Source organism: Motacilla alba, chromosome 28, assembly GCF_015832195.1.
Source record: "Motacilla alba alba isolate MOTALB_02 chromosome 28, Motacilla_alba_V1.0_pri, whole genome shotgun sequence".
In the NCBI taxonomy this organism is placed as follows: Eukaryota; Metazoa; Chordata; class Aves; order Passeriformes; family Motacillidae; genus Motacilla; species Motacilla alba.
Window position 1 is genome coordinate 34,465 of NC_052043.1, and position 11,375 is coordinate 45,839.

Genomic DNA, 11,375 nt, shown 5'->3' on the forward strand with positions numbered 1-11,375 from the left:
CCAGACAGCTCCGTCACCGCCGGGGGAGCACGGCACAGCCCCGGTACAGCCCCGAGACAGCTCCGTCACTGCCGGGGGAGCACGGGTACCGCCCCGAGACAGCCCCGGTACCGCCCCAGACAGCCCCGGTACCGCCCCGAGACAGCCCCGGTACCGCCCCAGACAGCCCCGGTACCGCCCCAGACAGCTCCGTCACTGCCGGGGGAGCACGGCACCGCCCCGGTACCGCCCCAGACAGCCCCGAGACAGCTCCGTCACTGCCGGGGAGAGCGCGGGTACCGCCCCGGTACAGCCCCGGTACAGCCCCAGACAACTCCGTCACTGCCGGGGTGACACCGGCACCGCTCCGGTACCGCCCCGCCACAGCCCCGGTACCGCCCCAGACGGCTCCGTCACTGCCGGGGTGACACCGGCACCGCGGGACAGGGCACGGGAGCGTCTGTACGGAGCTGGAACCAGACTGACCCCGATCACACGGCCCAGGACCGACCCCCAAACCCGACACTGCCCCTGGGACTGACCCCCCCAAACCCGACACTGCCCCTGGGACTGACCCCCCAAACCCAACACTGACCCTATAGCCCCTGGGACTGACCCCCAAACCCGACACTGCCCCTGGGACTGACCCCCCCAAACCCGACACTGCCCCTGGGACTGACCCCCCAAACCCAACACTGACTCTATAGCCCCTGGGACTGACCCCCAAACCCGACACTGCCCCTGGGACTGACCCCCAAACCCAACACTGCCCCTGGGACAGGCCCCCAAACCCGACACTGCCTCTGGGACTGACCCCCCAAACCCGACACTGCCCCTGGGATTGACCCCAAACCTGACACTGCCCCTGGGACTGACCCCCCAAACCCAACACTGACCCTATAGCCCCTGGAACCGGCCCCCAAACCCTACACTGCCCCCACAGCCCTGGGACCGGCCCCACACTGAGCCCATGGCCACAGGACTGGACCCAGGACCAGCCCCAGAGTGCCAGGAACCATCCCCATGCTGGCTCCACAAGCCCATGATGGTCCCACAGCTCCAGGATCACCCCCAGGAACAGTCCTCCAGTGCCCCACTTTCCTCTCATCCCCTCCCAGGCCTTCAGGACCCCAAACCCAAGCAGTTCCCCCATCACACCCCAATGCTGGTGGAAAAGAAAGATCTGGATGGCTCCTGCTCCTGCGAGGCTGCCTGTGGAGCCACAGCAGCACCGTGTGAGGGTGTGAGAACCGAGGGGAAACACGGCTCCGGCTCATCCCAGCAGAGAGCTCAGCCAGCACAAGTCCATCGGCAGCAGGCACACACCCCTGGCAGAGCTGGGAGAGACAATGTTTCTTATAAAACATAAACGTCCGTGCCCCAAAAACGGCTTTTCTGCACCAAAAAATCGACAGCGCAGTCTAGCTGCTCTCCTGAGCGCAGCAACGAGGGAGGACAAGAGGCATTTCCAACCCAGGATTTACTGATTCCCCCTGGAGCGAGCGTGGCTTTACACCTCAGCGGCGGCTTGGAGGCACCAGGGCAGCGCCTTCCTCCCTCAGCTTCTCCCAGCCTTGGCTTCCCTCTTCCCAAGAGAGAAAAAAACCCAAAAAAAACCAAAACCAAAACCCCAACCCCAGAAGAGCGACACACAAATCTATAAATACAGGATAGAAAGTTCCGCAGGGGCAGCACGGGGCTCCTAGTCCAGGCCGTCGGCCGTGTCCTCGTCTGTGAGACTCTGTCCGTTCACGGCCGGCCCGTCGTACTGGCCCTGGGATAAATCCTCGAAGTCCTGGCTGGTGGTGGGGGAGATGACGTCGGGGCTGGTGTCGCAGGACTCCGTGCTCTGCTCCGAGGTAGCGATGGTGGTCGTGGTGCTCTTGGGGACGGGGTCGAAGTCGTCGTCGTCCTCCAGGATGGGGGACTCGTGGATGTCTGAGAGGGAACAGGGAGGTGTTAGGGTTTGTGGTGGGGCAGCAGGAGAGGGGTTCTCTCTGACTGTGGCTGTAGCAGGGGTTAAAAAAACCCAGCGAGTGAATTAGGGGGTGTTTGCAATTTCTTGCAAGCGGGTCCAATGGAATGAAGGAGTTTTCGGGGTTTTTAGGGGGTCCACGGGCCAGCACATGGGCTTTGATTCCTGAGGGATGTCTCACGTGTTCTTAGGAACAGAGACTCTTCCCACAGGAGGAAAACAGCGTGGAGTGTCAGGACAAGGGGAATGGCTTCCCACTGCCAGAGGGCAGGGATGGATGGGATGGATGGGATTTTGGGAAGGAATTCCTCCCTGGCAGGGTGGGCAGGCCCTGGCACAGGGTGCCCAGAGCAGCTGGGGCTGCCCCTGGATCCCTGGCAGTGCCCAAGGCCAGGCTGGACAGGGCTTGGAGCAGCCTGGGACAGTGGAAGGTGTCCCTGCCACGGCAGGGGTGGCACTGGGTGGGCTTTGAGGTCCCCCCCATCCCAAACCATTGCAGGACTCCGTGGATCCGCGTGTCAGGAATCACTCACTGCTGAAAGCCTCCGGGTACTGCTTTGCCAGCTTCCCTTTGAGCGTGCTGGGGAGGAGAGAACGATCCCAGTCCGTGGGGAGCTCGGGGATCCGGGGCTGAGCTGCCCCACGGCTCCCTGCGCGGTGCAAACCAACCCCGAGGCTGAGGGGTTCCCACCCCAAACCCCCAGCACACCCACCCCACGGGGTGTGAATCCCCCATTCCGTGAGCACCCCGAGCAGCTCCCGCGGCAGCAGAGCCCATCCCACGCTGAGCAGGATCACGGAAACCCAAAGCTCCCACCTCCGCTCCATCAAATATTTTCCCTTCCCCAACAGATCCTCCTTCTCGTAGCCCCCCAAACTCCAACCTGTGCCCTGCTGCAGCACCCCCCACCCCCCCGGGCACCTCCCGGGCCGTTCCCAGCCCGTTTCCCACCGGATCCTGCGGAAGATGCTGTCCAGGTCCTTCTTCATCTCCACCAGGGTCCTGGTGTGGTGCAGGAAGCGCTCGCTCATCTGCTGCATGCGCACGCTGGACAGGTTGTTGAAGTTGAGCAGCATCTCGTTGGTCTTCTCAAACCGATCCAACCTGCGCGGGGGAGGCGCGCGGAGCTCGGCAAAGATCCCGGGAGGCTCCCGGTGCCGGTGCCGGCTTTCCCACCGGCCGCTCCCCCCCGGGACTCACATGTTTTTCTGGGCCAGGATGATGGCGTTGACGTCCTCGGCGTTGACCATGCCCAGCACCCGCCCGCAGAACACCTGCGAGGCCGTGGGCTCCATCGTCACCTGCGGGACCGCGGCGGCGGCTCAGCCCGGGGGACCGGAGCCCCCGGTGCCGGTAACGGAGACCCTCCCCTTCCCCTCCCTCCGTGATAGCGGGACCTCCTCCGCCCTGCCGTGCACCCAGTACCGGGTACCCCGCCGCCGTGCCCCCTCCCGGGGCGGCCCCGCACGCCGGTACCGGGGGTATCCCCTGTCCGCCCGCCGCCCCCGGTAGCGCCGCCAGCCCCTCGGGCACAGGGGGGCCTGGGCGTACAGTGGCGTCCCCGGGGCCTCCCGCCAGCAATGCCCGCGCACCTGCGGGAGCCCGTCCCGCCGCTTCACATGACGGGAGCGGGAGCGGTACCGGGGGCAGCACCGGCGGCCGCTCCGCGCCGCTTCCGGGTGTGCAGTCACGTGGGGCGCGACCCCGCGGCGTCACCGCGCCGAGCCGGAAGTCCCGGAGACCGGCCGGCCGAGAGAGTTGCGACCCTTGCGGGCATCACGGAGCCTCTCCGGTACCGGCGCCGCGCCCCCGGCCCCGCTGCCCGCCGCGCCCGGGCGGCCGCGCTGGTGGCGGCCCCTTTAAGGCGTCGGGGGGGCGAGCGGGCGCGCGGCTGACGAGCGTGCTCCCCGCCCAATGGCGTCGCGCGGTGGGCGGTGCCGGACCAATAGGAGCAAGGGGGGCGGGGCCTGAGCCCGCGCGTTCGCGGGCCAGGTGGGAGCGGCGGGGGGCGCGCGGCGGTCACGTGGGGAGGGCGGGGGGCGCGGGGCCGCCCCCCCCCCACGGTACCGGGCCGGGGTCGCGACCCCCCCCCCCGATCCCACCGGGACAGATCCCTCCCCATCCCTCCCAGCCCCCGCCCCCGCCAGGCCCGATCCTTCCTCGGCGCTCCGCAGTCTCCGCTGTCCCGTTGCGCATCCCCCGCCCCCGGAGGGTCCCGGTGGTCTCCGGGCCGGCGGAGCATCCCTGCCGGTAAGAGCAGGCCCGATCCCCGTCCTGTCTCCCCGCTGCAGGTTGCTCCGCCGCCATGGCGTCCAGCGGGGAGGAAGCGAGGAGCGGCTCCCCGGGCCGGGCGGGCACCGGCACCGAGGCGGCGGCGGCGGACGCGGCTCAGCTGGACACGGCGGAGGATTTCGAGGTGCTGGAAGAGGACGAGGAGGAGGAGGATGAGGATGACCTGAGCGAGCTGCCCCCGCTGGAGGACGTGGCCCGGCCGCCGGCCCCGCCGCGGGAGGACGCGCAGCCCCCGGAGCGGGGCGCGGGGGACGCGGCCGGGGACCCCGAGGAGTGGCTCGATGTTTTGGGTGAGAGCTGAGGCTGCTCGCTTCCGGGGCTTCTCGGCCTTCCCCGGGGCTGCCGCTGCCGCGGAGGCCGGGCAGAGCCGCACAGGGGTGGGGGCGGTCGGGCTTTGCCCTCCCCACCGGGTCCCGACGCGCCTCCGCTCCTGCTGTGCCCAGGGAATGGTTTGCTCAAGAAGAAGACGCTGGTGGCGGGCCAGGGTGTGGAGAGCCGTCCCCAGAAGGGCCAGGACGTGACAATCCGCCTGAAGGCCACGCTGGAGGATGGCACCGTGGTGGAAGAGGAGCCTGCCCTCACCTTCACGCTGGGGGACTGCGATGTCCTGCAGGTGAGCACGGGGTGGGAGCTCACCTGGGAGCAGGACCTCGCCTCAGGGGCCGCAGGGAGGGTTGGGGTCGGTGACATCCTCTTTGTGGATCGAAGTGGCCCCTCTGCCCTTGCTCGTGCTCCCTCCCCGGGATGCTGTCCGAGTTAGAGGGGGTTTGGAGCCACGTGGTTTTGTGGAAGATGTTGGAGGAGGTTGGAACTGGAGAACCCTTACAGTGTCCCTTCCGTGGTGCCATGTTGTCCCCTGCAGGCTCTGGACCTGTGTGTGCAGCTCCTGGAGATGGGCGAGACGGCTTTGATCGTGTCAGACGCCAAGTACTGCTACGGAGCTCAGGGCAGGTGAGCTGGCAGCCCCTCAGCTGCAGCAGGGTGGTCCCGCACAGGGCTGGGGAAGCTGTCCCCTGCTCACCTGGTGACGACCCAGCTGCCCAGCCTCTGCTTTGTGGCTTGCCACGAGCAGCGTGTCCTACCTCGAGGGCAGAGACCCGCGTCATCCCCCGCCCCAGGTGCTAAACCCACACACCCCGCAGCACCTGAGGGGTGACACTGGTGGCATGGCTTTGTGCAGGAGCCCCGACGTCCCCCCCGACGCGTCCCTCACGCTGGAGGTGGAGCTGCTGGCGGCTCGGGACGCGCCGGACCTGGAGCTGCTCAGCGGGAAGGAGAAGATCCAGCTGGCCAACCGCAAACGGGAGCGCGGCAACTTCTTCTACCAGCAGGCAGATTACGTGCTGGCCATCAACTCCTACGACATTGCCCTCAGGATTGTGGGCTCCAGCTCCAAAGGTACCTGTCCCCACCGAGGGAGGGTCGCCTGGGCCCCTGGCCCCGCTGTGACCTGGCCTCGGGGGGTGCGCAGTGGATTTCAGCCCGGACGAGGAGGCCGAGCTGCTGGACGTGAAGGTGAAGTGTCTCAACAACCTGGCGGCCTCGCAGCTGAAGTTGGACCATTTCAAGGCAGCTCTCAAGTCCTGTAACCTCGTGCTGGAGCACCAGCCGGGGAACATCAAGGCTCTCTTCCGCAAGGGGAAGGTGAGGAGGGGGCCCCTGCTCTGTGCTGTGGCAGGGGGCTGAGGGACAGTCCTCATCCCTGCTCCGTCCCTGTGTCACCCTGCAGGTGCTGGCTCAGCAGGGGGAGTACAGAGAGGCCATTCCCATCCTGAAGGCAGCGTTGAAGCTGGAGCCTTCCAACAAGGTAGGCTGGAGCTGTGTGCTGCCCGTGATCCCCCTGAGCTGGGGGTGTTCTGCATGCTGCTGCTTCTCTCGTGTCCCTACAAACCTCAGTGTTGCCCCTGGAGGATGAGACTCCCTGGAGCTCTCCCCAGCTCTGTGAAGGGAGGCTGGGAATGGCCCCCAGAGCCTGGGGAACGATGCAGCACGAGGAGTGTGGCTGGGCTGGTCTCCAGCCTTATCTCCACGCTGTGAGGTTCCCTGTTGACCTTTGGTCCTGACAGTGACAGGACTCCCTGCCAGCCCATCCCTGCTGCGGCCGTGCCGTGGGGAGGGTCCAGGCTGCTCCAGGCTCCCCAGGTGGCTGGGGCAGTTTGTGCTGTGGCTGGGGGAGGTGGAGCAGAGCTGAGTCCCCACAAACTCGCTGAGCAGCCCCGAGAGTGAATCACCGGGTGCTGGGAGCAGCCAGAGCTCGGTCCAGCGCCCGGGCAGGGCGAGCTCTGGGTCAGGAATTTCCTGTCAGTTAATGATCAGCTGCAGGACTGGAGCCTCGGGAGAAATCAAAAACCAGTGCCAGGAAATGACCCCAGCAGGAGCGAGACTGGGAGGAGACAGGCAGGTGTTGCCTGCACAGGGTCGTCCTGGGGGTCTTGGCTCTCCAGATGGGCTTTAATCCTCGTCTGGATCTGCTGTGTCCATTTTTTACCTGGGGGTTTCCCCAGACCATCAGGATCTGTGTCACCATCCAGTCCCTGAAGGTCACGGGTGAGATGTGGCACAAGCAGGTGCTTGGTGGCCCCACAGCACCTTCAGGAGTGGTCTGAGCACCCTTGGAAGGGTGAGCAGGACCCCAAACCCCTTCTTTCCCACCGAAGGTCAGGGTGGACAGGGAGCAGCACTGGGAAGCATTCCCCTGGCACGTCCCTGGGCTGGGCAGCTGCTCCCCAGTAGTTCCGATGGAGCTTTTAATTGGAGAGGGCTGGAAAATCCAAATGCCCGGCAGTGACGTGTCCGGGGAAACCACAAGAACAGCAAATTACTGCCCTCCCCGGCTGCTGCCCGGGCTCCCGGGGAAGTGGCGGTGCCGCTCCAGGCGCGGCGTGGGTGACTCAGGGGCCACGGCTGCCGGTGCTGAAAACACCCCAGAAATGCTGGGCTCCACCTGCCCCCTGCCAGGCTGTCCCAGACATCCCTTCTCCTGACCCCTTGGAAGCGTTCTGGCGGCGGTGCGGGGTGCTGAGGGTTGTGTGACACTGATGTGACAGCCCCGGGGAGCTCCAGGCAGGGGTGTTTTGTCCTCCAGACATCCAAATTTTCGTGTTGGAGGCGGCTTTCCCCAGCGTGGCACGGGCTGGCAGAGCTGTGTCCCCCAGCAGAGGGCACAGCGTGGCTGTGCCACCAGGGCTGCCACAACGTCCTTCTGCCACCCTGCCCTGCTCAGCTCCCTGGTGCTTCCTGCTGCTTTTGGGGAGCCTGTGGGCCCCACGCAGCACTCAGAGCCTTTTCCTGCCCCGGCAGGGCAGGGCAGGTGTGGACTTGCTGCGGGTCTTGCTGCAATCCCACTTGACACCAGGCTGAGTTTTAAGCCCTCTTTCCCAGCCTGCTTCCAGACAGAAAGTGGGAGAGCTGGTGCACGTCTGTCCTCGAGGCAGACACTTTCCTGTCTCGATTAAAGGATAAAATCCCTTTCCTGATGTCTGGCATCAGCCCTGGGCTCTGCTCCCTGCTGCCAGGCAGGGAGTGGCTTGAGCAGCCGAGAAGGACAGAAGGGACCCACAGAGTGTCCCCTGGTGCAGCCCCACGGCGCTGGGACGTGGGGCAGGATGAGGCCTCATCACCCCCTCAGCCCTTCCTGCTCGTCCCAGGGGTGTGGAACGTGCCGCGGGGTGGCAGGTCCCCTCCCTGGCAGGCAGGGATGGTGCGGGGCTGATAACGGCACGCTGTCCTCCCCAGACCATCCACGCCGAGCTCTCCAAGCTGGTGAAGAAGCACGCGGACCAGAGGAACGTGGAGACGGAGATGTACAGGAAGATGCTCGGGAATCCCAGCGCCGCCAGCGCCCCCAGGAAGTGCAAAGACAAACTGCCCTGGGTAAGGCCTCTGGGGGGGCGGCCGAGCGGGTGGGGATCCCCTGGGGGTGCGGCAGCGTCCCCCAGGTCCCGCAGGAGGGGCGCAGCCCTGCTCCCCGGCAGGATGCGGTCGGGCTGTGTCAGGACAGCGATCCCGCCGGGAGCAGGGGGCCGCGCTCCGGGAGCCGTGCCCAGAAAACGTCGCGGATAACAGCCTGTGCTGCTGGCTGTGTCCTGCCCGTGGATCCCAGCCGTGCCAGCTGCAGGGCCTGCACTTTGCTCCCGGCTCCCGTCGGGAAGCGCCGGCAAGACAGCTGGCGGCACACGCTGTCCCCACGGCTGTGCCGACGCGGCGCCGCCTTTTTGGGATGCCCTGTCCTGGAGGCAGGGCAGGCAGGGCAGGCGGGGTGGCACGTGTCCCCCGCCACGGGCACAGCCCCTGACGTCCGTCCCCGTGCTCTGCTCCGCAGTCCATCCCCTGGAAGTGGCTCTTCGGCGCCACGGCCATCGCGCTGGGCGGCGTGGCCTTGTCCGTGGTCATCGCTGCCAGGAACTGAGCGTGGCGCTGGGGTGGCCCCTCGGCACAGGAGCGGTGCCAGGTCCCGCCCGTCGCTGCCGAGGGGCTCCCCCGAGGCTCTGCCACCCCTTCCCGGGACTCGCGGCTCCAGCAGCACGGATGCTTGCTCTGCCGGAGGTGCCGGATCTCTCTCCCGGCGTTCCCCACATCCCTCCCGGCACGGGTGGGTGCCGGCAGAGCAGGGACCCCCAGGCAGCCTCCTGGCATTCAGGGGCTCGGCCCCCAGCCCCGAGGGTGTTGGGGGCAGCGGGAGCTGCCTCTCTCCGGTACATCCTGGCCGTGCCCATCCCGGGCGTTGTGGTCCTGCTGCCAGGGCAGGATGGGCAGGGGGTGGCGTGGAGAAGGAAGCTGTTGGAAGCGATGTGGATGTGCCCAGGGGGAAATGCGGCGACATTCCCTGATTCCTGGGGGCTGCCAGGGACTCGGCCCTCCCGGAGGTACCCGCTGCCCTCCTCCGCACATCCCCGGAGCGTGCAATGTCCAAAGGAAGCCAAAGAAACCCGCGGTGGGAGGGATGGAGGAGGGGAGCGCTGGAGACCCCCTGTCCAGGCTGTCTTCCTGTGGGTCCAAGCCCGTCGGGGGGTTCCTCCCTGCCCTGCAGCCCCCCCAGCGCCTGCCCAGCCTCAGCTCTGCTCATGGGGGGGTTGTAGCACTGTCCTTGCACCCCAAACTGACTGTGAACTTCCCAAATAAAGGACAATTCCTTCACATTCGGGCCTGTTTATTGCTGCACGTGGGGACACGTGGAGTCTGCAGGGGGGGCGATGCTCAGGGGGGAGCCTGGCACAACAAAATCGGCCCTGGAGGAAGCCTGGAACCCTCGGGCTATGCCCGGGGGTCAGGGGGTCCGTGCCGGGGTGCTCATGACTGGGGAGGTCTGCGGGGTTGGGGGGTTCATGCCTGGGGGATTCACACCTGGGGGAGTACAGAGGGTGCCCACCACGGGGACTCATGCCCAGGGGGGTCCAGAGGGTTCATGCCTGGGGGGCTCACACCTGGGGATTTGATGCCAAGGGTTTGCAGGCAGTTCACATGCCCGGGGGGTCCAGGGGGGTTAAATGCCCGGGTGGGTCGGGGGGTTCACGCCCGGGGGGCCTGGGGGGGGCTCACAAATGCCCGGGGTGGGTCGGGGGGTTCACAGGCGGAGGGTTAAATGCCCGGGTGGGTCGGGGGGCTCACAGCCGGGGGGTGAAATGCCCGGGGTGGGTCGGGGGGCTCGCAGCCGGGGGGTGAAATGCCCGGGGTGGGTCGGGGGGCTCACACGCGGGGTGTTAAATGCCCGGGGTGGGTCGGGGGGTTCACACCGGGGGGTGAAATGCCCGGGTGGGTCGGGGGGTTCGCAGCCGGGGGGTGAAATGCCCGGGTGGGTCGGGGGGCTCACACCGGGGGGTGAAATGCCCGGGTGGGTCGGGGGGCTCGCAGCCGGGGGGTGAAATGCCCGGGTGGGTCGGGGGGCTCACACCGGGGGGTGAAATGCCCGGGTGGGTCGGGGGGCTCACACCGGGGGTCCCCCACCCGCCGCCCCCTCCCCACGCTCCCGCAGCGCTCCCCGGCTGCACCAGACCACCCTCCCCAGCATGCCCCGCGCCCTTATTTACATACCCCCGCCTCCCCCTCCCCACGGACCAATCCGGCGCTGCGCCCGGCATCACCCAGCCAATCGGCGCGCTCGCTGCCCACCTCCTCGCCCCAGCAACAGGCGCCCCGCGTGGGCGTGGCCGGCGGAGCGGCGCATTATGAATAATTCATAAGGGGGGGCGTGGCGGCGGCGGGCGGCCCCGGCGGCCCAGGCGCGGAGGGGGAGACGGTCCCAAGATGGCGGCGCTGCAGGCGGAGCGCGGGTACGGGCTGTCCTGCGGCCGCCTCGGCCGCGGCACCCGCGTCTCCGTCTTCCACGTCAAGCTCACGGAGAGCGCCCTACGCGCCTTCGAGAGCTACCAGGCCTGTAAGGTACGGGGCTGGCGGGCGTGGGGCGGCGGGCACGGCCCCGCCGAGGGCGAGCGGGCGGCCGCCACGAGGCCCCCGGACGGAGCCCCGCGGGCGGCACCGGCGGGGATGTGAGGGGAGGTGAGAGGGGGGAGCTCCTCGTCAAGTGGGTGTGTGGCTTGGGGCGGCGGGACTCCCTGGTGGGGCTCTGAGGGGGTGCGGAGGCTCCCGGCCCCCCCCCATCCCCCCCCCCGTCCGTGAGTGACCGGGGAACCGGGGATGGGGGGGGCGATCCTGGTGCCCGGTGCCTGAGGGACAGCGGAGGGGGCTCGCGGTGCCCCTCCCGGTACCGCCCCGGAGCACCCCGCTGTGCTCCTCATCCCCGGTAGTGTTCGCGGGTCCCTCTGGGCCCCCCGGTGAGTGACCGGGGAGGGGTCGTGATCCCCCGCCGAGTGCCCGAGGGGCACCGGGAGGTGCCGGTGCTTCACCCCCCAAGCCCCGGGGGTTGCTGGGGGGGACCCCCGTGTGCCACCACCCCGGTGGGTGAACGGGGACCCCCGGTGTGCCCCCCCCCTTCCCCGGTGGTGACAGAGGCCCCGCGGTGCCGGTGCGGGGGTGGGCGCTCGGTGCCCCCCCCGGGAGGTGACGAGAAGCTGCCGTCAGTGCCCGTAAGTGGCTGGGGAGGGGGGCCAAGGCACGTCGGTGCCCCCCCCCCGTTTCCCCGGTGAACGTGACGTGGGTTTCCAAAGCCGGGGGGGGGGGGCGGCGGGTCCA

At 68.0% G+C, this 11,375-nt stretch overlaps 3 protein-coding genes across 4 annotated transcripts in view; 2 read left to right on the top strand and 1 right to left on the bottom strand.

The window, feature by feature from the left end:
- Positions 1-1,331: 1,331 nt before the first annotated feature.
- Positions 1,332-3,687, bottom strand: KXD1 (KxDL motif containing 1). Its single transcript, XM_038164057.1, has 5 exons — positions 3,548-3,687; positions 3,156-3,256; positions 2,907-3,059; positions 2,488-2,534; positions 1,332-1,917 (listed from the first exon to the last, which is right to left on the bottom strand). Exons 2-5 carry the CDS (start codon positions 3,248-3,250, stop codon positions 1,682-1,684), a joined length of 531 nt encoding a protein of 176 aa, XP_038019985.1. The 5' UTR covers positions 3,251-3,256; positions 3,548-3,687; the 3' UTR covers positions 1,332-1,681.
- Positions 3,658-9,385, top strand: FKBP8 (FKBP prolyl isomerase 8). 2 transcript variants are annotated; one of them, XM_038164056.1, is made up of 9 exons: positions 3,658-3,747; positions 4,247-4,537; positions 4,691-4,860; positions 5,110-5,198; positions 5,428-5,645; positions 5,719-5,891; positions 5,977-6,054; positions 7,983-8,120; positions 8,569-9,385. In XM_038164056.1, the coding sequence occupies exons 2-9, from the start codon at positions 4,261-4,263 to the stop codon at positions 8,653-8,655; spliced, it is 1,230 nt and encodes a 409-aa protein (XP_038019984.1). In that variant the 5' UTR covers positions 3,658-3,747; positions 4,247-4,260; the 3' UTR covers positions 8,656-9,385. The 2 variants fall into 2 exon arrangements, with proteins under 2 accessions (XP_038019984.1, XP_038019983.1); XM_038164055.1 differs by lacking the exon at positions 3,658-3,747 and adding an exon at positions 3,804-3,947.
- Positions 9,386-10,435: 1,050 nt separating this feature from the next.
- ELL (elongation factor for RNA polymerase II) overlaps positions 10,436-11,375 on the top strand; it is a 50,445-nt gene continuing 49,505 nt past the window's right edge. Inside the window, exon 1 of the mRNA XM_038163758.1 lies at positions 10,436-10,625. Coding sequence (XP_038019686.1) covers positions 10,491-10,625 — 135 coding nt within the window. The 5' untranslated portion in view covers positions 10,436-10,490. The remainder of the gene's footprint in view (positions 10,626-11,375) is intronic.